General features: G+C 40.1%; 1 protein-coding gene across 9 annotated transcripts in view; it reads left to right on the plus strand.

The window, feature by feature from the left end:
- Positions 1-25,119, plus strand: part of LOC128696749 (tudor domain-containing protein 7B) — a 462,427-nt gene that overhangs the window by 248,619 nt on the left and 188,689 nt on the right. For all 9 annotated transcript variants that reach the window (XR_011393213.1, XR_011393212.1, XM_070094599.1 and 6 more), the window contains one exon: positions 8,730-8,844. Coding sequence is in view for 7 of the 9 variants with exons in the window: in XM_070094599.1 (XP_069950700.1) it covers positions 8,730-8,844 (115 nt within the window). In the remaining 2 variants the exon portion in view is untranslated. The remainder of the gene's footprint in view (positions 1-8,729; positions 8,845-25,119) is intronic.

Genomic DNA, 25,119 nt, shown 5'->3' on the forward strand with positions numbered 1-25,119 from the left:
GAGCTCTCAGGAACAGATTAATATCGAATACCGGGGGTCCACTGTATCTGCATTTGCATCCGCATCCGTGCCAAACAAAGGATGTGGCGGATATTATAACCTAAATTACAGAGCTTGCATATTTATTTCCCAACAGTAGGCCTGTTGCCCCATACTAGGCAGGTCTTTCACAAATCCAACCCATTAACAGAATAAACACTACCTAAGCAATAATCCTAGACAATTCCATTTACTCACGTGCACGTTTCGCTCAAATCCAACCCCTCTCCCTCATGTACGTATCCAACCTAAATTTGAAACTACCCAAGGTAGTTGCAGATTTAGGTAATTTCGATAACCCTACTAGGTAGACCGTTCCACTCATCAACTACCCTATTACTAAACCAGTACTTTCCTATATACTTTCTAAATCTAAACTTATCTAATTTGAATCCATTATTGTGGTTTGTATTTATCCAACCTTGTATTTATCCAACCTAAATTTGATTCTGTCCATGTGTAAGTTCTACTGTGTGTGTGAGACTGTGTGACCGTGTGTGTGAGACTCACACACAGTCAGTCACACTGTAGAGGTGTATGAATGGAAAACTAGAATTAATATAGGGGATGTAAATAACGTTTGATAAACATATTAGGTTGGATAAACACACGAGTGAGAGGGATTGGATTTGAGTGGGACTTCCACGTGAGTAAATAGAATTATCAAAGCTTATTGCTTGGGTAGCATTGAAAATTGGGTTGGGCAAATATTCTGTTAGTGGAATGGATTGTGAAGGACCTTCCTAGTATGGGCCAACAGGCCTGTTACAGTGTTCCTTCTTTCTTATGTCCTTAAATGAATGTGACCTGACCTGACTAAGAGCATAAGAAAGAAGGAACACTGCAGTAGGTCTGTTGGCACATACTAGGCAGGTCCCTCACAAATCCAACCCACTAACAGAATAAATGCTGTGGAAATGGTATGGTGATACTGAGAAGATGTGGAAAGAGACACTTATGTACAGTTCAGGACATTTATTCATGGAAACATTTTGCCACGAGTGGCTTCTTCAGTCCTAATAAAGAGAAAACTAAGAAAATGCATATGTATAGTGGCAGGAGTCAGGTGAAGTGATGTGTGGGTAGAGGTGGTAGTAGTAATAGTAGTGGAACTAAGGAGGTGAGACTAGAGAGGGACCTGCTGACATCATGTAACGGCAGTTTCCAGAATGGGTAATATCCTGTTGATTAGCAATTTTGAGATACTGTAACTACCGGATTTTTGCTTTATAGTGTTACGGACAGCGATTAGTGCAGCTTCAATGCATTTTCTCCGTCTTAAGTCGTCGTCTTTAGTCACTAGTTTAGCTTCATTGAATTTCATGAGGTGTCCAACATCGTCCCTATGTTGAACACGCGTTTTTACGGTCATCATTTCTGCAAGCATTTTTGTGTTCTGCGATCCTAATGTCCAGAGATCTGGCTGTTTCCCCTACATATACTTTGTCACACCCCCACATGGTATAGTGTAAATTCCTGCACTTGTGCATTGAAGCTGCACTAATCGCTGTCAGTAACACTATAAAGCAAAAATCCGGTAGTTACAGTATCTCAAAATTGCTAATTAACAGGATATTACCCATTCTGGAAACTGCTGTTACATGTCAGCAGGTCCCCCTCTAGCCATCCGTCTCACCTCCTTAGTTCCACTACTACTACTACTACCACCTCTACCCACACGTCACTTCACCTGACTCCTGCCACTATATATACACGTTTTCTTAGTTTTCTCTGTATTAGGACTGAAGAAGCCACTCTTGGCGAAACGTTTCCTTTAATAAATGTCCTGAACTGTACATAAGTGTCTCTTTCCACAGAATAAATGCTACCCAAGCAATAAGAAGAACATAAGAATGAAGCAACACTGTAGAAGGCCTACTGGCCCATACAAGGCAGGTCCTTATCAAAACCACCACTACCCAAAGCTACTCAAGAATTCACTCCCGCACCTACGACACCATTCAAACTCATTCCCTCCCACTCATATATTTGTCCAATCTCTATTTACAGCTACCTAAGGTTCTAGCCTCGATCATAATAAGCTTTGATAATTCTATTAGCAGTTTGGAGGGATATGTTGTGTATCTTTATACGTATATGCTTCTAAACTGTTGTGTTCTGAGCACCTCTGCAAAAACAGTGATTATGTGTGAGTGAGGTGAAAGTGTTGAATGATGATGAAAGTATTTTCTTTTTGGGGATTTTCTTTCTTTTTTGGGTCACCCTGCCTCGGCGGGAGACGGCCGACTTGTTGAAAAAAAAAAAAATTCTATTTACTCATGTGCAAGTCCCACTCAAATCCAACCCCTCTCACTCTTGTATTTTTTTATTTTTTTTTTATTATCACACTGGCCGATTCCCACCAAGGCAGGGTGGCCCGAAAAAGAAAAACTTTCACCATCATTCACTCCATCACTGTCTTGCCAGAAGGGTGCTTTACACTACAGTTTTTAAACTGCAACATTAACACCCCTCCTTCAGAGTGCAGGCACTGTACTTCCCATCTCCAGGACTCAAGTCCGGCCTGCCGGTTTCCCTGAACCCCTTCATAAATGTTACTTTGCTCACACTCCAACAGCACGTCAAGTATTAAAAACCATTTGTCTCCATTCACTCCTATCAAACACGCTCACGCATGCCTGCTGGAAGTCCAAGCCCCTCGCACACAAAACCTCCTTTACCCCCTCTCTCCAACCTTTCCTAGGCCAACCCCTACCCCGCCTTCCTTCCACTACAGACTGATACACTCTTGAAGTCATTCTGTTTCGCTCCATTCTCTCTACTTGTCCGAACCACCTCAACAACCCTTCCTCAGCCCTCTGGACAACAGTTTTGGTAATCCCGCACCTCCTCCTAACTTCCAAACTACGAATTCTGTGCATTATATTCACACCACACATTGCCCTCAGACATGACATCTCCACTGCCTCCAGCCTTCTCCTCGCTGCAACATTCATCACCCATGCCTCACACCCATATAAGAGCGTTGGTAAAACTATACTCTCATACATTCCCCTCTTTGCCTCCAAGGACAAAGTTCTTTGTCTCCACAGACTCCTAAGTGCACCACTCACTCTTTTCCCCTCATCAATTCTATGATTCACCTCATCTTTCATAGACCCATCCGCTGACACGTCCACTCCCAAATATCTGAATACATTCACCTCCTAGATACTCTCTCCCTCCAATCTGATATTCAATCTTTCATCACCTAATCTTTTTGTTATCCTCATAACCTTACTCTTTCCTGTATTCACCTTTAATTTTCTTCTTCTGCACACCCTACCAAATTCATCCACCAATCTCTGCAACTTCTCTTCAGAATCTCCCAAGAGCACTGTGTCATCAGCAAAGAGCAGCTGTGACAACTCCCACTTTGTGTGTGATTCTTTATCTTTTAACTCCACGCCTCTTGCCAAGACCCTCGCATTTACTTCTCTTACAACCCCATCTATAAATATATTAAACAACCACGGTGACATCACACATCCTTGTCTAAGGCCTACTTTTACTGGGAAATAATTTCCCTCTTTCCTACATACTCTAACTTGAGCCTCACTATCCTCGTAAAAACTCTTCACTGCTTTCAGTAACCTACCTCCTACACCATACACTTGCAACATCTGCCACATTGCCCCCCTATCCACCCTGTCATACGCCTTTTCCAAATCCATAAATGCCACAAAGACCTTTTTAGCCTTATCTAAATACTGTTCACTTATATGTTTCACTGTAAACACCTGATCCACACACCCCCTACCTTTCCTAAAGCCTCCTTGTTCATCTGCTATCCTATTCTCCGTCTTACTCTTAATTCTTTCAATAATAACTCTACCATACACTTTACCAGGTATACTCAGCAGACTTATCCTTGTATTTATCCAACCTAAATTTGAAATTACCCAAGGTGGGAGAATTGGACCTGCCTTGCATGGGCCAGTAGGCTTGCTGCAGTGTTCCTTCTTTCTTTTGTGTGGAGCATCAGTCATCTCTACATAACTTTACTTGTTGTGCATTCCTTAAGTGATGGCGAAATTGTTGAAATGGTGTTAAATACAAATAAGCATGTGATAAATGGTTTGGAAACTGACAGCTTGAAGAATTGAGACACTTATGCAACATATGGGAATCTTTATTGAAGAAACGTATCGCCACACAGTGGCTTCATCAGTCCAATACAAAGCAGGAAGGCATAAGGAGAGGAGTTTCAGGTAATCAGTCCCTCGGCCTGGAATCGGTGTGTTCAGTCCATCCCTCAACAAGAGTATTTGTCATATGGTAAAAAAAAAAAAAATGTGTTCTATGACTATCCTGCAGAATCCGCATCCGAATCCGGGAGGATGTCAAGATGTGACATCTGCAATCCGCATTCTCATCTAAATTGTACTGTAAGCAGATATCCGCATTTGCATCCGCATCCGCAAAATCCCCCGTATCTAAATTTTCACATCCGATACATCCCTATTTGGGACTAGTCCCTCTAGAATTTTCCAGGGTTAGACTGTGATGCATCTTTCACCTATATTCCAAGGAGTGCAGTTTGAAGGATTTTAACCATAACCAATGATTTAGGTGTTTGAGTTTGTGTGGGCAGTGAGGGCTCTCTACATTCTCAATATCTTCAGTTACACCTGTTTTAAAAGGGGCTGTAAGTGTACAACAACATTCCGGTCTAGAGGGAACAAGTGACTTAAGAGAATCATGATTGGCTTGGGAGATGCCAAGCCAAGGTTCTGATTTTCCATCTTATCATTTTTCTTGCAGCTTTGATAGTTGCACTGTTCTGGTCCTTGAAAGTGAGATCTTCGGACATTATTACTCCTAAGTCCTTATGATAATCTTTCGTTCAGTTGAGTGGTTTGAGTTTGTTTTGTTCTTCATTCCAATTTTAATATTGTCAATTTTTCCATAGCGAAGTACCGTATTTTACAGCGTCAAAGGTGCTATTTTTTTTTTTCCTCAAAATAAGTCTTGAAAATTTACCCAGAATTTACCCAAAATTTATCTGATTAGAATTGGGGGGCATCCTTGATACCAGAGCATCTTGTTCGCTGTAAAATATGGGAAGTGAAATCTGTCCTCATTGAACATACTTTTTTCTGTTTCCTACTGAAAGACTCCACAGCTAGAAGATTTGCTGTATCCTCCACGGAAGTCATTCACACAAATACTAATATAATCTGCAAAGGACTATACATTGCTATTATTCATGACTTTGTCTGTGTTGTATATGAGGATGAAAAAGGGAATTGTGCCGTGGGGAGGACCTTTTCATTGTATCAGCCTCTGATTTTTACTCTTTTGACTATTTCTCTTTGCATTGTATTTATTTGGAAGTTAAAAATCCATCTACCGACTTGACCAGTTATTCCTTTTGCATGCATTTTATGCATTACTTAAGTCAAAGGCTTTTGCAAAGTTTGTATATACTACATCTGACTTTTATTTATCTTCCAGTTGACTTAACTAAGACCAGGTCATAATGGTCCAGTAGTTGAACGGCATGAGCGACCTCTAAACCCGTGTTACCCTGGGTTGTGCAAGTGTTGTGAATAAATTTGATTAGCTATTGGCTTATAGGTTTTTGATTGCTTGCTACCACTTAGAGGATTGGGGCTTTGTCTGTTTTTTATTGACAGTGTTATGAACCCTCCATAGAATATTTATGGCATGTGATAGAGATTTGTTGCAATTCTTGATAAATATGGAGTTCCACGAGTCTGGGCCTGGGGTAGAGTGCATTGGCATGTTTTTAATGGTTTCTAAGTCAAGTGGTGTTAATGTTAAGTCAAAAATTTTGTAGAGATTTCTAAAGCATTGAGCATCATTCATGAAGAATTAATTGGGATCATCAGTCAAAATGGGTGTGGTTTTTTGTCCTGGATTTCACTTCAGAGAAAACATGTTTTGGATTTCTTTCATTTTCAATGATGGCATTTTGCTCTCTCTCCTGGGCTCTGTATGATGCACTAAGTTCGAGTCCAAGGTTCTCTAGCTAGTGTTTATTTTCGTTCTTCTGATAATCTGGAACCTTTAAGGTCTGTGAGTCTTCTTTCTACCTGTAGAGAGAGCACCTTTTAATCTCTCTCACATTTCTTAATGGCATGTATCTTGAATATGCTTCTAATGCCACTCCTGTAATTATCTCAAAAGACTGGTTCGAATCCATGTTACTCATGTAATCATTTTAGCTAGCACACCCAGCAGGAGTGAGTCCAAGCAAATGGTTTTTGGGACTTGACAAACTGTTGGAGTGAGAGCAATGTAACATTTTGTAAAGGGATTCATGGCAACTAGTTAGCCAGACTTGAGTCTTAGAGGTGGAAAGTACAGTTCCTGCACTCTGAAGGAAGGGTAGGGATATTTTGCAGTTTGGAGGGGCAGTTGAACTGTAGTACTGGTGTACTTACGGCAAGACAGAGATGGAGTGAACAGTGGTGAAAGTGTATTTTTTCAGGTTGCCCTACCTCGTTGGAAGACAGCCAGTGTATATATAAAAAAAAAAAGAGAAAGAGAAAAGTAAAATTTTTATGAAAGCTTAACGTTTGGATATCCTCTCAATTCTTCAACTAGGGTCCTGTATTATATAGATGCCTGTGATATTGGGCCACTGCCAAATTGCAAAGGAATATCTAGTGACTTAGGATAAATGTTAAGAAGACCAAATTTCACTTCTTAATATTTGGTTATGTTCCATGTGATTTGATTACCAATTTCAGGAAAGATGGCATTGTATCAAACTTTTTTTTTTTTTTTTAAATTAAGTCATGTCCAATTCATGAATTCAAATGTTTTTTATTTCCTGTATCATATGTGGCACAGAGGATGTGTTTTTTGGACTGGAGCTTTGTTTTCATTTCATTCCCACAATTTTCACTGGATTGAGGTCTGGGTCATTGGATATTACTTTCTTGTAACCATTTCTTGACCAGATTTAACATGTGGCATAGAGCACTATCTTGAATGAAGTGTGTTGTGCCATGAATCTTTTGGAATGTGAGGAAATTTCCGTAAGCATGTTTACAAACTCTGTTCATTGTTGTGTTTTTGGGGGCAGGCTGTATAATCCCCCAACCTTCTAATTAACTAAAGCATCCTTATATTATCACTCCATTAGTGTTTCATGGTTTTAGCTGTGTAGTTGGGGAGTAGTGGCTGACACATGATGGGCATCTGATGTGTCCCTGAGGTGCAAACACACATTTTAAGGAGGACTCGTCACTCTACATTATTTTAATCTGGTCTTCAGTAGTCCAGTGTTAATGTTATTTTGCAAACTGGAGTCGTTTGGCTTGCATTTGTTTAGCTTGAAAAGGTTTGTTAGCAAGAATTTTAGATGGCATCCCAAGTTCTTTCTGGAAATAATTGTTTCTTTATGGTACATGTCTCGGTAATTAGGGGTGCTTTTTTATTTAGTCTTGCTGCTGCTATCTAAGGATCTTCTGGTACTTCCCACTTTAAAAGGTTATCAGTAGCAGCTGCAGTCACTAACTTCTCTGTCTCTTTTTGTTTCCTAAGGGAAAATGGTGTTAGTGGGCAGATAACGAGAAGCAGCAAAGAGGTGATAATTGACGATTTACACATCAAGTACGAGCACAGATCTCACTTCCTGACACTTTTTCTTGTGCTCACTCAAGAATGTGGGCTTTTTTCCTCAACACTGAGTTTGCTTCTAACCATCTTGAAAAATTGCTAGAAGTTGCTGGTATCAGACAGGCCAAAATAGCACTAAGACAGGCAAAATGTTACCATCCCCACTCAGCCATAAAAATCATAATGGTAGTGGTAGAAGCTCGTACTGTGAGAAGTTGACAGGAAATAATTAAAGGAGTCAAATTCAAATAGCAAAGAATCTCTTTTCAGACTTTATAGGCATGTGTGCTGATATTATTTGTAGACTCTGTATGTATGTAATGTATGCACGTATGTATGTATTTATGTATGCATATACTTGTACTTTGGGATTTCCTATTATTGATTTTCTGAAACCCATCCTAAGTGAAACGTCTCTTATAATGGCTTGTTCTTAGGTGGTATTGTATTAAAGTGCATACTTTTTTCAATATTTTGTTGAAGCAACAATCAGGCAGCATCTTTGTTATTGAAATATTTTAGTCTTCCTTTGTTAAAATATTGGAAATCTCATTTGTAAATGTCTGTCTTATTACCAGGAGTATATCCTGCAGCTCCTAAAATATAGGACTTTCAGGCATTCCCCAGCATTCATTCATTATCCATTTTAAGAATGTTACAATGCAAGGAAAAGTTCTGCCTTAGACATAGGCTTTATCACTTCCAAGTAAGTGAAACATTTGTAGTTTTCAGCATGTTCGTCATCAGACTGCATGCAAGTGATAATCCTTTAACTGAATGTTTACCCCTATTCGTAATAGGTTGTTCTGACCTGCATTTGCAAAAACTAGTTTAAATTATTTTTCCATGTAGATTATCAGTATTTTAATGTGTATATAAATCTAGGTAGAGGTGAGCATCATTGCCATTTTAAGAGCTTTGTAAATGCATACAGTGTGAGAGTTATCTTACCAATTGTAATGCAAGTGGACTTTCATTCAACTTAAAAATATCTGTCATAGTTGATGTATAATCTTAATAGAACATTTTCTTTGATACTTGCCAGAGTACCACACTATCTTCAGGAGAGTTTGATTAATTAAAAATATCTTTTGTAGGCTGGAGGTATAGCAGAGGTTTATTTGCTGCATGTCACTCCAATGGGTGATCTGTATGTTCAGATTGAGTCAGAAACCTACAAGGTGCTTGAGGACCTTCTAGATGTTGCCAGAAGTGAGTAATTTTGAGTTTAAAACTATTTCAGCATATGTTTTTATCTTCTAGGTCAATTGTAGCAATCATTTCTGTGTTTCCTAGTAATTTTTTTTACTTATTGTGCAATGGATATGGATATTTATGGTGAAATCTTGCATTTATTATGTTTTATTGTGTACTGAAGATATCTTTTTTATATATTGTTCAGCTTAATATATTTATTAGAGAAAATTTCTTGCAAAATCCTGTAGATTTCTTTTCTAAAATATGTATTGTAAATTCAAGATTTTAAACAGTTTCTTTGCATCTTGATACATATTTTCCTCTGGGAACTCTTAACTTGTGGTCTCATGTAGACCACCTCAGATTTTACAGTCACCTGTCTCACACCATTTTGACTTAACACAAGTAACCTTTGAGCATGCATGCCTTTGTTTAAAAACGGTAATGACTTTTCTAAGCATACAAACTGTTACTCCTGAGATGTAGAAATTTTAGCTTCTGTAGAGGGAAGAATTTAGTAAGAAGAATAGTAATGTGTTAGAAGTTAAAGTAAGCTACAATGAAAATAATATGGTTCTGATGGAATCCTGCTATCTTGCGTTTAGCACGACTTTTTTTTTTTTTTTTCTCTCTCTTCTGTCTCTTAACTGACACCGTTTTCTTCATGGAAACAAGCATATTTCAAAGAGTAGTCTGCACAGGCTACTACATACATTTGTATCCATGTATCAGATGAAGAGCAGAACAGTTTTACCTGAAATTGCAAGCCAAATTTTGTTTTTTAGTTGAGCTAATGTGGGATCATATTTAATACTACCAATTCATAAATCTAGAATGTATTGTATTTTTTAAAACTTCATCTGTCTCCCATCAGGGTCAAAAATGCAAAACACAAAAAGGGGAAACAATATTCATTCATTAACTATCTTGCTAGAAGTGTGCAGACATCACAGTTCAAATTCAAATGAATCTCCTAACTGCAACATCCCCACTCCTTCTTCAGAGTGTTGGTACTGTATTTTCCACCTCTAGGACCTAACCCCAGCTGACCAGGTTTCTTGAATCCCTTCATAAATTTTACATCACTGACACTAATAGCAAGTCAGAACCAATAAAACACCTCCACTCAGATATAGCAGGCTCACACATACCTTCTGGATGCTTATGCCCTTGCAACTTAAAACCTCTTTCACATCTTCCTTTTAGTCCTTCCAGGGATGAGCCCCTAAACCCCCTTTTTTCTACCTCTGATTTATACACCCTCTTGCTCATCCTATTTTGCTCCACCCTTTCTAAATGAACAAACTATCTCAACTTCTCAGACCTTTCATTACACTTTTCATAACCCCACACTAAAGTGGACCCTCGGTTATCGGTTGTAATCTGTTCCAGAAGCTTGGCCTAAGACCGAAATGGCTGAAAACCGAAATAATATTTCTCGTAAGAATTATTGGAAGTACAATTAACCCCTTCAGGGTCCAAGGCCAAAATCGAAGTGGTGCTCCAGTGTCCACGAAATTTTGAAAAAAAAAAAAAAAAAATTATTTTTTTCTTACAGAATTAAAGAGTATATTTTTGTGAAGGTAATAAGACAAAAAAAAAGTTTTTTCTGATCAGTACTTACCGAGATACAGCTGTGAGAAGTTGACCCAAAATGACCCGGTGGCGGCAACATAAGTGACTTCCACAAAATCCCATTTTTTTATTTTATGTTTTTTATACTTTTTTCTTTTCTTTTCTAATTTTTTCTTTTTCTAATAACATTTGTGGCCTGTGAGACCAGTATAATGTATATTGTGTTAGTGTACACTCATTGTATTCCACGCAATAACTGCACTAATTTGTTTATCATTATATTGCTTACAAAACTTGTTTACAAGTTTATTGTAAACAAAATGCTGAAAATATTAGTGCGGTTATTGTGTTGAATACAATGGTACCATATGGTACAATTGTGCCATATGGTACAATATGGTACAATGGCACTTGATACAATGGTACCATATGATACAATGGTACCACATGGTAGAATGGCACCATTTGGTACAATGGTACCATATAGTACCATATGGTACAGTGGTGCCATAGGGTGTGCAGTGGTACCATAGGGTGCAATGGTACCATATGGTACAATGGCATCCTATGATACAATGGAACCATATGGTACAATATGGCACAATGGCACATGATACAATGGTACCACATAGTAGAATGGCACCATTTGGTACAATGGTACCATATGATACAATGGTACCATATGGTGCAATGGTACTTTATGGTACCATATGGTGTAATGGTACCATATGATGCAACGGTACTATATGGTACATTGTACCATACAGTACAATGATACTGTATGGTTCATTGTACCATATGGTACTGTTGTATTCAACACACTAATATTTTCATTATTATTTTGTTTACAATAGTTGTTTACAACAAAAATATGCAAAAAAGTTGTATATTAGTAATGTTCTATTATATATTTACAAGTGTACAGGAACTTGACGTGTTTCTTGAGGTGGATGACAAAGCACTTTGTCTCGGAAACTGCGGAGTCAGTAGCTAGCTTGTGTAGCCACTCACTCAGTCTTGGCTGGTGTCTCATGCCACCAACACCTATTGAAAATATGGTACACGGTATATGTTACAGGGTACCATATGGTACATTGTACTTTTTGGTAAAGGGTACCATGCAGTACAGGTTAACATATGGTGCAGGGTACCATATGGTACAAGGTACCATATGGTACAGGGTTCCATATGGTACAGGGTACCATATGGTACAGGGTACCATATGGTACAGGGTACCATATGGTACAGGGTACCATATGGTACAGGGTGCCATATGGTACAGGGTGCCATATGGTACAGGGTGCCATATGGTACAGGGTGCCATATGGTGCAGGGTACCATATGGTACAGGGTACCATATGGTACAGATACAGGGATAACTATAGAAATAAGTCACCCTGACTTTTTTGGGTTATCCTAGGATTTTATACATATGCTGCTATGTATGATAATCTATGTAATTGTATTTATGTACACCTGAATAAACTTACTCAAGTGCATGTGGCATCATAAGTAAGTTTATTTAGTTATACACAAATAAAGTTACATAGAATATCATACTTAGCAGCATATGTTTGGAGAACCTAGGATAACCCAAAAAAGTCAGACAGATTTATTTCCATTAGGGTCCCTGTACCCTGTACCATATGGTACAATGTACTATATGGTACAATGTACTATGCATACATTGTACCATATACCATTGTACCATATGATACCATTGTATGACATGGCACCATTGTACCATATGGTACCATTGTACCATATGGCACAATGGTACCATATGGTTCAAAACCATAGAATTCGTCTTCAGCTCCACTTCCATCAGTCTTAGAACTGTAAGTTGTGAAGAGGAGAGTCAGAATTCGCCCGGAGAGTGAGTGGGGAGTGAGAGCATCTTGCCGCCAGGCACTATGAACAATGCTACTTTGCCGGCGTTCTCACAATGCCATGTGGGCGTCCAGATTTTTTCTATGGTGTGCACACTGACCACCCAGACCCATTCTCTTAGATGTAGGCCTACCAGCCTTCTCGTGCTAAATTTGACAGCGCTAGAATTTTGGCGTAGATCTAAGGTTTGGACCCTGAACGTAAAGCCGTAGATCTATGGGACGGACCCTGAAAGGGTTAATCCGTTCGAGATAAAAATATTCACAAAAAGAAAAATAATTTTTTAACAATTATATAAGTATTACATACCTTTATTAAAGATTATGCTGGCTTCTGGAAGATAGGGAGGAGGAAAGAGAGAGGGGTTAGTGCTTGGAAGGGGAATCCCCCTCCATAAAGACTTTAGGTAGCAAAGCCTTCTCTGGGGTTACTTCCCTTCTTTGTCTTTTAATGCCACTAGGACCAGCTTGAGAATCACTGAACCCCTGTCGCACAAAATAACTATCAAGAATGCTCTGTTTCTGGTGTCTCTTTAAGATTTTCCTGAAGTGGGATAGGGTTTTGTCACTGAACATGTTGTAGATATGGCTTGTTTTAGCTTGATCAGGGTGGTATTTCTCTACAAAAGCTTGCACCCTAGTCCACATTGCACACACCTCTTTAATCTCTGAAGAAGGCACCTCCTTCACTCTCTCTGCCTCCTCCTTTGAAGCAAGTTCCTCAGCTGCACTCTGTTTTCTGTTCGAGTTGAAGCTCTTGGAGCTCTTCAGTGGTTAGCTCTTCCCTGTGGTCTTCCACCAACTCTTCCACACCCTCGCCACTCACCTCCAACCCCAGGGACTTCCTCAGTGCCACAATAGAGTCCACAGGGTCAGCAGGGTCAAGGTCAGCCTCAAACCCTTCAAAATCCCTCTCTTGGACACAACCTGGCCACAATTTTCTCCAAGCAGAGTTCAAAATCCTGGAAGTCACTCCCTCCCAAGCCTTACATATAAAGCTTAGGCAGTTGAGGATAGTGATGTGATCTTTCCAGAACTCTCTTAGGGTCATCTGAGTGTCAGAGGTCACTTGAATGCACTTTTCATACACTGCTTTTGTGTAGAGTTTTTTGAAGTTAGAAGTGACCTGCTGGTCCATGGGCTGGAGGAGAGGAGTGGTGTTAGGAGGCAAGAACTTCACTTTTACGAAATTGAAGTCCCTATACACATGGTCTTCCAAGTCTGGAGGATGTGCAGAAGCATTGTCCAGTACCAGGAGGCACTTGAGTGGCAATTTCTTTTCCAGGAGGTTTTTTTTTCACACTTGGGCCAAACACATCATTAACCCACTCTCTGAAAATTTGCCTTTTGACCCATGCATTTTGATTAGTTTTCCACATCACACACAATCTATTCTTGACGACATTGCTTTTCTTGAACACTCTGGGATTTTCTGAGTGATACACCAGTAAAGGCTTCACTTTAAAAGCCCTACTAGCATTAGCACACAACAAAAGAGTAAGCCTATCTTTCATCGGCTTGTGTCCTGGCAGTGCCTTTTCCTCCTGTGTGATGTAGGTCTTGTTTGGCATTTTCTTTCAAAACAGGCCTGTTTTGTCACAATTGAACACTTGTTGGGGTTTTAATTGTTCAGCCTTTACATAGTCCTTGAACTCCTGTACGTACTACAGCTGCTTTTTTGTTGGAACTTACAGCCTCTCCATGCCTTACAACACTGTGTATGCCACTACGCTTCTTAAATCTCTCAAACCACCCTTTGCTGGCCCTAAATTCACTAGCAGCAGCACTTGTTCCAGGAGTTTTCTGTAGAAGATCCTCATGTAACTGCTTTGCCTTCTCACAAATAATAGATTCCACAACACTGTCTCCCACTGATTGTTTTTCCTTAATCCACAGTAACAACAACTTTTCCATCTGTTCCATTATCAGTGACCTTTGTTTCATTATAAAAGTTACTCCTTTTGAAACATTAGCATCCTTTATTTGTTCTTTCTTTACCAGGATAGATGTTATTGCTGATTTGATTTTTCCATACATCCTGGCAAGCTCCAGCACCCGCATACCCCTCTTGTATTTATCAACCACTTCACGCTTAAATTCGATGGTGTTTCTCACTTTCTTCACCACAGGAACTTTACTAGGAACTTTCTTTGGAGCCATGGTTATTTATTTCACAGTTGCACTGCAAAAAACCCACAGAAACAATGGAAAACAAGCGAAATGTTTAGATGTATGAGCAGAAGCTTCCTCACACACCAAGAGACACAGCCGGACTGATGCGCAAGTGGCCCCAGCCGGTGGACAGACGCGTCCGAAATGTCCGCTCACCGAAACACCAGCCGATCACTGGGAGCTGAAAAACTGGCCGATGACCAAGTTGGCTAATATCCAAGGGTCCACTGTACTGTGTAACTTCAGCATGCTGCATCCTTTGCATAATATTCAGACAATCTCTGACATATCCAGTCCCTCCTGCCTTCTCCTTGCTGCAATGTTTAACCCTTCAACTATCATGGCTTTGATCTATGCATTTCTTCTAGCACTTCATGCATAGATCAGTGCACTATTTTTTCTGTGTGCAAATTTGGCATCAGAGGCCTGATAGACCTAGGCAGTAGAGAATGGGTGTGCACACTAGGTGTGTGCTGTATTAAAAAAATCTGGGACCCTGTAGTACTTTGTGGGAGCTCTAGCTCATTCGAGCACCAGCTAGAGCAAGCAGCTTGGCAAACCCCAGAGATTAACTCACACTCTGTTGTATTTACACTCTTCTTTTTGAGATAGTTTATTCCTTTAGAGGAATCTACAAGAGAGAGCGATGTCTAGTGTTCTCCAGTGAAACACACCTATAGTTGTTTGTGCCTGCAATCCCCAAGGGTCACAGTTGAAACCCCCAGCCACTGATAGTGATATTAATCATGAAGGGGAATATGTGGGCATGGAGGAATTGGTGGTGCCTGGGCCACATGGCACACTGGACAGGCAGACAGTGGGCCATGCACCACCCATTCCACCATGTGCTGCCTCCACTCTTGTCACTCATCCACCACGCTCCATGCCACAGGTTCAGCATGCACCATCAGACTGTAAATGGATTGGGAAGAATGTGCAACATTCATGCCACATCCGTTCAATTTTAATGCCACTGGTTGTGGCATCCTCCCAGAATGTCCTATCATCATCAAGTTCTCGGAGCTAGAGTACTTTCAGCTGTACTTTGACGAGCTTCTCATGAACCTGATCTTCAGCCCAGAAAAACAGGTATTACGACTATGTAATGGACAACACACATGTTGCAGAATCATCTTGGCTGCACAGATGGAAAGATACAACTGTGGCTGAAGTGTATCTATTCCTTGCCACTGTCATGCTTATGCCTCGTATGTACAAGGACAGTATAGCATAGTACTAGTCGACAGACCACTACATCAGTATCCCAGTCTTATGTAACCTCCCTTGCATCAGATTCATGCTGTTGATATGAATGTTGCACTTCTCAGACAAGAATTCTCCCAATAGAAACAAGATGCTATACAAAATCCAGGAGTGTGTATGTACACAAAACAAAAAATTCACTGCTTGTTTTTATCCCTTTAGGAACCTTGTTGTCAATGAGCCCTTGATTATGCTCAAGGGATGCCAGTTGTTCAAGCAATACAGGTGCTCCTCGATTTACAGTGGGGTTATGTTCTGATGAACCCATTGTAAGTTGAAAATGTTGTAAGTCAAATATGAATGTGATGAATAGGGATATAGAAATACAGTAAATACTGTTACTGAATAAGTAAATAATCAGATAATTACTATAAATACAGCTGAACCTCAATGTTTAAATGAAGCAGGGTCTGAACATTTTGTTGAGAAAAACCTTGCCCCGGTCTTTGAACATTTTTCTGGAGTCCGAGCATGCCGGCTTGTTTACAATTCATTTGGCGTTGGGCTCTCGCACAGTGTGTGTGGCCTCTGTACCAATTATAATATTACTAAAATTTAGTGACCATGGCATTGAGAAAGAGCAGTAGTGGTTCAGGAAATCATCTCCCTAGGTGGGTCTATGGGGTTAGAGGTGAATCAGGAGGATGTGGAGGAGTTGATAGACAACCACAACAAGGAACGCAAAACAGAAGAACTCCACTTTAAGAAGATTGAAGGGTAGGCAGACACGAACCACATTGGACAGATTCCCTTTAAAAAAAAAAAATGCACCTGCCAGTTCTGGGTCCCCAGAATCTTAGTGTTAGTGCAAAGTGGGGGAGGGGGGGGGGGACTTTTTGTGTCCCAGAACCCATTAATTAATTTTACATGTATGTATTTTTTTTTTTAACATGGCCATTTCCCACCAAGGCAGGGTGACCCAAAAAGAAAGAAAAAAAATGTTCATCATTATTCAACACTTTCACCATCACTCATACATAATCACTGTCTTTGCAGAGGCGCTCAGATAAGACAATTTAGATGTCCCTCCAAACTGCCAGTATCCCAAACCCATCCTTTAAAGTGCAGGCATTGTACTTCCTATTTCCAGGACTCAAGTCCAGCTAACCGGTTTCCCTGAATCCCTTCACAAAATATACTCCGCCACTAGTTGGCGGTGTATCTGAAGTCAAATCCAACTCTGTACCCAGAGGAATATCAGGTACTTTGTCCCATTCCACATGCTCTTCGAAGACATAACTGGGAGAATAATACACTAATCCCAGATCGTAGTGAGATACTTCATCCCTTGTTTGGTTCTTGTATAAATCCGGGGAAGAGGTAAACTCCATTTCAACACTCAAAGTTTTTCCAGAAACATTAAGGTGGGTGGAGTACTGATAGCGGTGGGTGGAGTAGTGATGGTGGTCAGTGGAGTAGTGATGGTGGTGGGTGGAGTAGTGATTCACGGTGGTGGGTGGAGTAGTGTTGGTGGTGGGTGGAATAGTGATGGTGGTGGGTGGAATAGTGATGGTGGTGGGTGGAGTAGTGATGGTGGTGGGTGGAGTAGTGATGGTGGTGAGTGGAGTAGTGATAGTGGTGGGTAGAGTTGTCATGGTGGTGGGTGGAGTAGTGATGGTGGTGGGTGGAGTAGTGATGATGGTGGGTGGAGTACTGATAATGGTGGGTGGAGTAGTGATGGTGGTAAATGGAGTAGTGATAGTGGTGGGTGGGGTAGTAAGGGTGGTGAGTGTAGTAGAGATGGTGGTGGGTGGAGTATACAATATTTCTTATTTTTAAATAAATTTTTCTTATTTAAAAATCTGTAACCAAGAAATTGGGGTGGTTTTTTGGGGGGCTGGAATGGATTAATGGCATTTCAATTAATTTCAATGAGGAAAATTGATTTGATATACGAGCAAATTGAGTTACGAGCTCGGTCACGGAATGAATTAAACTTGTAAGTCATGGTACCACTGTACTGCATTTTTAAAAGTGTCCCATCCCTCTTAAACACTCCAATTCCTCACTACCCATTCTTGCTCTAGCCCACCTTTCTGCCAGTAGTTACTTATATCTCACTCTAACTTCCTCCTCCCTGAATTTGTAAACTTTTACCTCTCTCTTACTTGCTGTTGCCATTTTCGTTTTGTCCCAGCTACCTCTTACTCTAACTGTAACTACTACTAAATAATGATCCGACATATCCATTGCCCCTCTATAAACATGCACATCCTGAAGCCTACCCACCAACCTTTTGTGGACCAATACATAATCTAACAAACTACAGTGGACCTCCGCATAATGATTACCTCCGAATGCAACCAATTATGTAAGTGTATTTATGTAAGTGCGTTTGTACGTGTATGTTTGGGGGTCTGAAATGGACTAATCTACTTCACAATATTTCTTATGGGAACAAATTCGGTCAGTACTGGCACCTGAACATACTTCTGGAGTGAAAAAATATCGTTAACCGGGGGTCCACTGTACTTTCATTACATGCTGTATCATACCTTGTACAGTGGACCCCCGCATAGCGAACTTAATCCGTGCAAGAGGGCTGGTCGTTATGCGAAATGTTCGCTATGCGAATTAATTTTCCCCATAAGAAATAATGGAAATAAAATTAATCCGTGCAAGACACCCAAAAGTATGAAAAAAAATTTTTTTTACCACAAAAAAATGTTAATTTTAGTACACACAAACTGAAAAAGGCATGCACAATTACATGACACTTACTTTTATTGAAGATCTGGTGATGATTGATGGGATGGGAGGAGGGGAGAGCATTATCTTCTTACTGTTTAGAAGGGGAATCCCCTTCCATTAGGACTTGAGGTAGCAAGTCCTTTTCTGGGGTTACTTCCCTTCTTCTTTTAATGCCACTAGGACCAGCTTGAGAGTCACTGGACCTCTGTCGCACAACAAATCTGTCCATAGAGCTCTGTACCTCCCGTTCCTTCAAGACTTTCCTAAAATGGGCCATAACATTGTCATTGAAATAGTCACCAGCACGGCTTGCAACAGCTGTGTCAGGGTGATTTTCATCCATAAAGGTTTGCAGTTCAACCCACTGTGCACACATTTCCTTAATTTTTGAAGTAGGCACAATGGATTCCACAACTGGCATAGGCTTCTCAGGGTTAGCCCCAAACCCTTCAAAATCTTTCTTAATTTCCATACTAATTCTCACCCTTTTTACCACAGGGTTGGCACTAGAAGCTTTCTTGGGGCCCATGGTCACTTATTTTCCAGAAACAGCACCGAAAACACTGTAATAATACGAAATATTCCGAGTGTATGCTTGAATGTTACCGCGGAGGCTAGCTGGTAAACAATGGGACGGGCGGCACATGTGAGGCTGGCTGAGGGCCCACATTGGACGCGTCTCGGACGAAGTTCGCTGAGCGGGTTTTTGTCTACTATGCGGGGCAAAATTTCAGCGAACAAAGCGTTCGCTATGCGGATTGTTCGCTATGCAAGGCGTTCGCTATGCGGGGGTCCACTGTATACTTATTTATCCTGTTTTTCATAAAATATGTATTACTTATTACCAAACCTCTTTCTGCACATAGTTCAATTAAAGGCACCCCATTTTCATTTACCCCTGGCACCCCAGATTTACCTACTACTCCCTCCACAACATTTTTACCCTCTTTAGTAAGTAAGCAAGTAAGTTTATTCAGGTATACACAAATACAGTTACATAGGTTATCATACATAGCAGCATATGTGTAAAGTATCTAGGATAACCCAAAAAAGTCAGACAGAGTGACTTATTTAAGAACATAAGAACGAGGGAACACTGCAGAAGGCCTACTGGCCCATGCGAGGCAGGTCCAAGTCTCCTACCGGCTTAAGCCAATGCACCCCCACCGGCTTAAGCCAATGCACCCATTAGCATTGAGATCCCAGATGCGCGGGGGGGGAGTAGGAGGACATGTGCAAAAACCATGCGTTCAGGTCCGAGCACACTCGGTACCGCCCCCTAAAAGGTTTAATTATAAGTGAATCTAATTTGTATAAACCAAAGGATATATTCATATTTTCTAAAATGCTTTTTATGAAACATGATTCAGTTATATTCCTGTCGACAGTGGACAATAGGGTCAACAGTAAATATTGAAATTACAGTGGACCCCCGGTTCCCAATGCTATCGGTATCTGATAAATCCGGTAGCCGATGCATTTGATCTAAAAAAAATTGCCTCGCTTCCCGATACAAAACCCGGTATGCGATACAATGCGTACGAGACGTGTCCACTTGTGGCCTGAACTGCCCCGTGTGTGCCAGTGTTCACAAGCCAGCCAGTGTGCGCGCATCTAAGGATACATTCGGTACATTCCATATTATCCATATTATCACTGTTTTTGGTGCTTGTTTCTGCAAAATAAGTCACCATGGGCCCCAAGAAAACTTCTAGTGTCAACCCTGTGGTAAAAAGGGTGAGAATTAGTATGAAAATTAAGAAAGATTCTGAAGGGTTTGGGGCTAACCCTGAGAAGCCTATGCCAGTTGTAGAATCCATTGTGCCTACTTCAAAGATTAAGGAAATGTGTGCAAAGTGCGTTGAACTGCAAACCTTTATGGATGAAAATCACCCTAACACAGCTATTGCAAGCCATGCTGGTGACTATTACAATGACAATGTTGTGGCCCATTTTAGACAAATCTTAAAGGAATGGGAGGTACAGAGCTCTATGGACAGATACGTTGTGCGACAGAAGTCCAGTGACTCTCAAGCTGGTCCTAGTGGCATTAAAAGAAGAAGGGAAGTAACCCCAGAAAAGGACTTGCTACCTCAAGTCCTAATGGAAGGGGATTCCCCCTCTAAACACTAAGACCATCCATGCACTCCCCTCCTCCCATCCCATTAATCATCACCAGATCTTCAATAAAGGTAAGTGTCATGTAACTGTGCATGTCTTCTTCAGTTTGTGTGTATTTAAATTAATATTTCATGTGGTAAAATTTTTTTTTTCATACTTTTGGGTATCTTGCACGGATTAATTTGATTTCCATTATTTCTTATGGGGAAAATTGATTCGTTTTCCGATCATTTTGGTTTACGATGAGCTCTCAGGAACGGATTAATATCGTGAACCGGGGTCCACTGTATAGTATGGGAATACATGTATAACATTGTGATTTGCAAAAAGTAATTTACAGTATGAGAATGCTACAATTTGGTGAAGGGCAATACTGTTTTTGGTAGTTATGTATATTTCTGTGTGGTAATTTGTCAATGTATGAACTTGGTCGTCTAGTTTTGAAGTTTTAAGATTTAGGTAATTGGTAGATTTATTGGTAATGTTAAATATTGAGTACTGAGTATTTAGTCTAGGATGATTAAGTGGCTTTTGAGAGGAGTCTTAAATTGATTTTCAGACCGGGTTACTTTAGTATTTTCTGGTAATGAATTTCAAATTTTGGGATCCTTTATGTGCATAGTTTTTACACAGTGTGATGTGGACACGAGGTACATCAAAAAGAGACCTGTGTCTTGTGTTATGGTCCTGTGTCCTGTTAAGGTTGGTGAGGAGAAGTTTGAGTGGAGGGTTTATGTTTGCATGTATTGTTCTATGTATGTAGTAGGCACGTGCATAAGTATGGATGTTCTTAACCCCTTGACTGTTTCGGTCGTATATATACGTCTTACGAGCCAATGTGTTTGACGTATATATACGCAGCTTCAAATCAAGCAGGAGAAAGCTTGTAGGCCCACATGTGAGAGAATGGGTCTGTGTGGTCAGTGTGCATCATATAAAAAAATTATGCAGCATGCAATGCATAATGAGAAAAAAAAACCAACTGTGTTTTTGGATAAAAATGCTGACTTTGTGGTGTATTTTTGTATAGTATTTATAGTTGTATTCTCGTTTTCTTGGTCTCATTTGATTGAACGGAAAACATATTATAGAAACAGCTATGGTGCTAATGTGTGAATAATGAGAAAGGTGTAAATAACCTACATTGGATCCTTAATTTATTATGCTGCACCCAGGATGATTTGAATAGACTGATGCAATGGTCGGAGAAGTGGCAGATGAGGTTTAATATAGACAAATGCAAAGTCCTAAATGTTGGACAGGAAAATAACCATGCGGCATATAAACTAAATAATGTAGATCTTAATATTACTGAGTGCAAAAAGGATTTAGGAGTTCTGGTTAGCAGTAATCTAAAACCAAGACAACAGTGCATTAGTGTTCGCATAAAGCTAACAGAATTCTTGGCTTCATATCTAGAAGTATAAATAATAAAGTCCTCAGGTTGTTCTTCAACTCTATATATCCTTGGTTAGGCCTCATTTAGACTATGCTGCTCAGTTCTGGTCACCGTATTACAGAATGGATATAAATGCACTGGAAAATGTACAGAGGAGGATGACAAAGATGATAACATGTATCAGAAATCTTCCCTATGAGGATAGACTGAGGGCCCTGAGTCTGCACTCTCTCGAAAGGCGTAGAATTAGGGGTGATATGATCGAGGTAGATGGAGAGAATATTTTGAGGAACTTTTAAATGTCGACGAAGAAAGGGAAGCAGTAATTTCATGCACTGGCCAGGGAGGTATACCATCTTTTAGGAATGAAGAAGAACAGGATGTGAGTGTGGGGGAGGTGTGTGAGGCATTACGTAGAATGAAAGGGGGTAAAGCAGCTGGAACTGATGGGATCATGACAGAAATGTTAAAAGCAGTGGGGGATATAGTGTTGGAGTGGTTGGTATTTTTGTTTAATAAATGTATGAAAGAGGGGAAGGTACCTAGGGATTGGCAGAGAGCATGTATAGTCCCTTTATATAAAGGGAAGGGGGACAAAAGAGATTGTAAAAATTATAGAGGAATAAGTTTACTGAGTATACCAGGAAAAGTGTAAAGTAGGGTTATACTTGAAAGAATTAGAGGTAAGACAGAATGTAGGATTGCAGATGAGCAAGGAGGATTCAGAGTGGGTAGGGGATGTGTAGATCAAGTGTTTACATTGAGGCATATATGTGAACAGTATTTAGATAAAGGTAGGGAAGTTTTTATTGCATTTATGGATTTAGAAAAGGCATATGATAGAGTGGATAGGGGAGCAGTGTGGCAAATGTTGCAAGTATATGGAATAGGTGGTAAGTTACTAAATGCTGTAAAGAGTTTTTATGAGGATAGTGAGGCTCAGGTTAGGTTGTGTAGAAGAGAGGGAGACTACTTCCTGGTAAAAGTAGGTCTTAGACAGGGATGTGTAATGTCACCATGGTTGTTTAATATATTTATAGATGGGGTTGTAAAAGAAATAAATGCTAGGGTGTTCGGGAGAGGGGTGGGATTAAATTATGGGGAATCAAATACAAAATGGGAATTGACACAGTTGCTTTTTGCTGATGTTACTGTGCTCATGGGAGATTCTAAAGAAAAATTTCAAAGGTTAGTGGATGAGTTTGGGAGTGTGTGTAAAGGTAGAAAGTTGAAAATGAACATAGAAGAGAGAAGGTGATGAGGGTATCAAATGATTTAGATAAAGAAAAATTGGGTATCAAATTGGGGAGGAGGAGTATGGAAGAAGTGAATATTTTCAGATACTTTGGAGTTGACGTGTCAGCGGATGGATTTATGAAGGATGAGGTTAATCATAGAATTGATGAGGGAAAAATGGTGAGTGGTGCATTGAGGTATATGTGGAGACAAAAAACGTTATCTATGGAGGCAAAGAAGGGAATGTATGAAAGTATAGTAGTACCAACACTCTTATATGGGTGTGAAGCTTGGGTTGTGAATGCAGCAGCGAGGAGGTGGTTGGAGGCAGTGGAGATATCCTGTCTAAAGGCAATGTGTGGTGTAAATATTATGCAGAAAATTCAGAGAGTGGAAATTAGGAGAAGGTGTGGAGTTAATAAAAGTATTAGTCACAGGGGAAGAGGGGTTGTTGAAGTGGTTTGGTCATTTAGAGAGAATGGATCAAAGTAGAATGACATGGAGAACGTATAAATCTGTAGGGGAAGGAAGGCGGGGTAGGGGTTGTCCTCGAAAAGGTTGGAGGGAGGGGGTAAAGGAGGTTTTGTAGGCGAGGGGCTTGGACTTCCAGCAAGCTTGCGTGAGTGTGTTAGATAGGAGTGAATGGAGACGAATGGTATTTGGGACCTTATGATCTGTTGGAGTGTGAGCAAGGTAATATTTAGTGAAGGGATTCAGGGAAACTGGGAATTTTTATATAGCCGGACTTGAGTCCTGGAAATGGGAAGTACGATGCCTGCACTCTAAAGGAGGAGTTCGTGATATTAGCAGTTTGGAGGGATATGTTGTGTATCTTTATAGGTATATGCTTCTAAACTGTTGTGTTCTGAGCACCTCTGCAAAAGCAGTGATTGTGTGAGTGAGGTGAAAGTGTTGAATAATGATGAAAGTATTTTTGGGGGGGATTTTCTTTCTTTTTTTGTGTCACCCTGCCTTGGTGGGAGACGGCTGACTTGTTAAAAAAAAAAAAAATGGTCGAAGTGTGTAAATGGAAAACAGGAATAAATAAAGGGGATGTAAATAGCGTGCTGAAAATTTCGAGCCAAGCAGTGGTTTTAAGTTGGAAAAATTCAGATTCAGGAAAGATATAGGAAAGCACTGGTTTGGTAATAGAGTTGTGGACGAGTAGAACAAACTCCTGAGTACAGTTATAGAGGCTAAAACATTGTGTAGTTTTAAAAATTGGTTAGGTAAATACATGAGTGGGTGTGGATGGGTATGAGTTGGACCTGACTAGCTTGTGCTGCTGGGTCTGGTGCCATGCTCCTTCGATGAGTGGTGACCAGACTGGGTGGGTCATTGGGCTAGTCTGGGGGGGAGGACGACATGGACATGCTCCGCATGGGTCAGTAGGCCTTTTGCAGTGTTCCTTCTTTCTTATGTTCTTAAATAGAGGTGATTTTGATTGGATTTACTATAAAAAGAACCTTGAAGTGGATTTCAAAGTAGGGGAAATGTTTGATTTTTGCCGATGTTCGATAGTAACAAATGATGTCATTTTCCAATAAATGTCCAACTAGCCATTCTGATATGCAGTCATGAATGGGCTGGCATTATTTATACAATTATTACAATATTGGAGTAGTCTGCATAACAATAAATCTTCTACTATTTGTTTGAATTAAAATTAAAAATAGAAAGCAAGAGTAATATCAGAGGAGCCTGGAGACATGACTGATGAACAAAGAAAATGTTATTTTAGAGCCAGGAATGTCTGCATTGTTCATTCGGGACCCTATTTTGAAATTGGCATATTTTTTAATTTGTGTGAGATTGGTCAAATTGCAAATTTCTGACCATGTTATTGGGTAGTTGAAATCGGTAAATGGGCAATTTCTTGTACTCAATTGATAGAACAAATGGAGTTCTAAAGAAATAGCTCTGAGTTTGGTTGATTGGAACAAA

Source organism: Cherax quadricarinatus, chromosome 46, assembly GCF_038502225.1.
Source record: "Cherax quadricarinatus isolate ZL_2023a chromosome 46, ASM3850222v1, whole genome shotgun sequence".
In the NCBI taxonomy this organism is placed as follows: domain Eukaryota; kingdom Metazoa; phylum Arthropoda; class Malacostraca; order Decapoda; family Parastacidae; genus Cherax; species Cherax quadricarinatus.